Raw genomic sequence first — 2,014 nt, 5'->3', positions numbered from 1 at the left:
ACACACACACACACACACTCACAGATGGCTGTGACACCTATATGACACTCTATGACACCTGCAATTGTTTCCCATGATGCAGCGGTTCCGTATGGAGGCAAGAAGGCGTGGTGTTGGGCCTCATACCTGGAGCAGGAGAGAGCCATCGCTGCCCCCAGTAAACTCTTCAAGGAGGTGAGACAACACACGCTAATGTTCAGTGCCACTGTTATGAAAGAACACTACCTTTGATTCCACCTTGATTCATACATGAATATCTAGTGATGCACCAGTATAGAGTTTTTGTTGATATGGATTATATTTTTGAGGGCTGTCAAGCGATTTAATCTACTTAATTATGCGATGCGATGATTAGTTAATCTAATTAATCGCGTATAAAATTTGGCTGAGAAATGACCCCCAAAAGATAATTTGAAGTCATTATTGTGTTACATGAGAAAAGCATGAAGTAGACATTGCAAAACATAGGTCTAGCTTTAGAAATAACTATTTTATTTGATTCAACAGAATTTTTTTACCCATAAACTTTTAAGCTACAACGGCCATGATTTTTTTTTTCTTAAGCTGCATCTGAATTGGTATTTGGAAATATTTACAGACCATTTATTGCAGCTCCAACACAGTTTGGTTACCAACACTTTAAAAAAATATTGTCTTTTATGTTCTGCAAAAGAAAGAAAGTCATATAGGTTTGAAATGACACAGGCGTGACAAAATTATGACAGAATTTTCATTTTTAGGTGAACTTTTTTTTTTTTGTAATTGATATGGAAATACAATTTTTTTAAAACAAAATTACACTTTAAATAAGAAACGTAAACTGCCAGTGGGTGGCGGTTGGGTCTTGATTAATGAGTAAGTCATTGAGTCATTCATTCATTTGATTCGTTTAAAACGTCTGATTCATTCAGGAATGAAGTAAACGGCTCTCTTTATGAATGGACCATTGAATCTTTATTCACCTGATTCATTCAAAACATGGATTCATTCAGAAACGAATCACCTCTGTTTGTTGCTCGGAGATGCACAACAGTTCTGCTGTGGCTTTATAGGTAATATTTTTGTTGGCAAAATTGAGCAAGAACAGACAATATTGTGTCTAAAATATAACACTTTATTATTTATTGAACTGTTGTATGAAATCAGTATCACATTTGAACTTGTCCTATTAAGGACAAAAACATATGATATTGCTCTCGTTGCTTGCATAATATTACTTAACTATATCATATTATATGAATATGAGACAAAATCTCATGCAGGGGCATTTTTGCCCCAATCTCTAGAATTGTAGAGCATATAACTGCATTCTATAGGCTCCATCACTGCATCATGTTCATCACCAATCAACGGTGGTCACAATCTTCACTGCATTTCCTGCTGCTACTGCAGCCTTTCAGAAAAAAGAGCCTCTTTGCATGCTGCAGATTGGAAACAGTCTGCCAATTGTGCCGTGACCTTCTCCTGGACACTTCAGTGCTTAAAACAAAAAAAGCAATTTCCCTGAAATAGTGACACACTAGATCTACATTTAGGGACCGTATTAATGTATTTTGTTCCCTTCAATTTATTCCTTATATTTTCTGTATTTGGTCTTAAAAAGTCTTAAGAAAACCCTGCAGAAACCCTGTAATAAATGTGCAAAGTTATCACAGTTTTGTCACTATGGGGTATGAAGTGTATCATTTTAGCATAAGGTTGTGACATAAAATGTTAAAAAATGAAGGGGTCTGAATATTTTCTGAATACACTGTAAGAATTATCAGCCGTCTGTATTAGTGAACATTTGTTTGCTGGTGCATCTCGAGCTGTATAAGGAGTGAATAACTGTACTCTCTCTGTGTGTGTGTGTGTGTGTGTGTGTGTGTGCAGTATCAGTCGTTTCCGCAGTGTAAGAGTGGCTTTAGGGTTGGCATGAGACTGGAGGGTATCGACCCTGAACACCCATCCATGTACTGTGTCCTCACCATCGCTGAGGTAACTACCAAAACTGAAGTACTGTCTAAATAGTCTG

At 36.8% G+C, this 2,014-nt stretch overlaps 1 protein-coding gene across 1 annotated transcript in view; it reads left to right on the top strand.

The window, feature by feature from the left end:
- LOC107560482 (lethal(3)malignant brain tumor-like protein 3) overlaps nt 1-2,014 on the top strand; it is a 66,875-nt gene that overhangs the window by 23,791 nt on the left and 41,070 nt on the right. The window contains exon 6 of the mRNA XM_016244667.1: nt 83-174. Within this exon, the coding sequence (XP_016100153.1) occupies nt 83-174 (92 nt within the window). The remainder of the gene's footprint in view (nt 1-82; nt 175-2,014) is intronic.

The sequence above is a fragment of the Sinocyclocheilus grahami genome, unplaced genomic scaffold (assembly GCF_001515645.1).
Source record: "Sinocyclocheilus grahami isolate Dianchi unplaced genomic scaffold, SAMN03320097.WGS_v1.1 scaffold730.1, whole genome shotgun sequence".
Classification (NCBI taxonomy): Eukaryota; Metazoa; Chordata; class Actinopteri; order Cypriniformes; family Cyprinidae; genus Sinocyclocheilus; species Sinocyclocheilus grahami.
The sequence above is the reverse complement of the archived record's forward strand: the minus strand, read 5'-3'. Positions and strand labels throughout refer to the sequence as shown.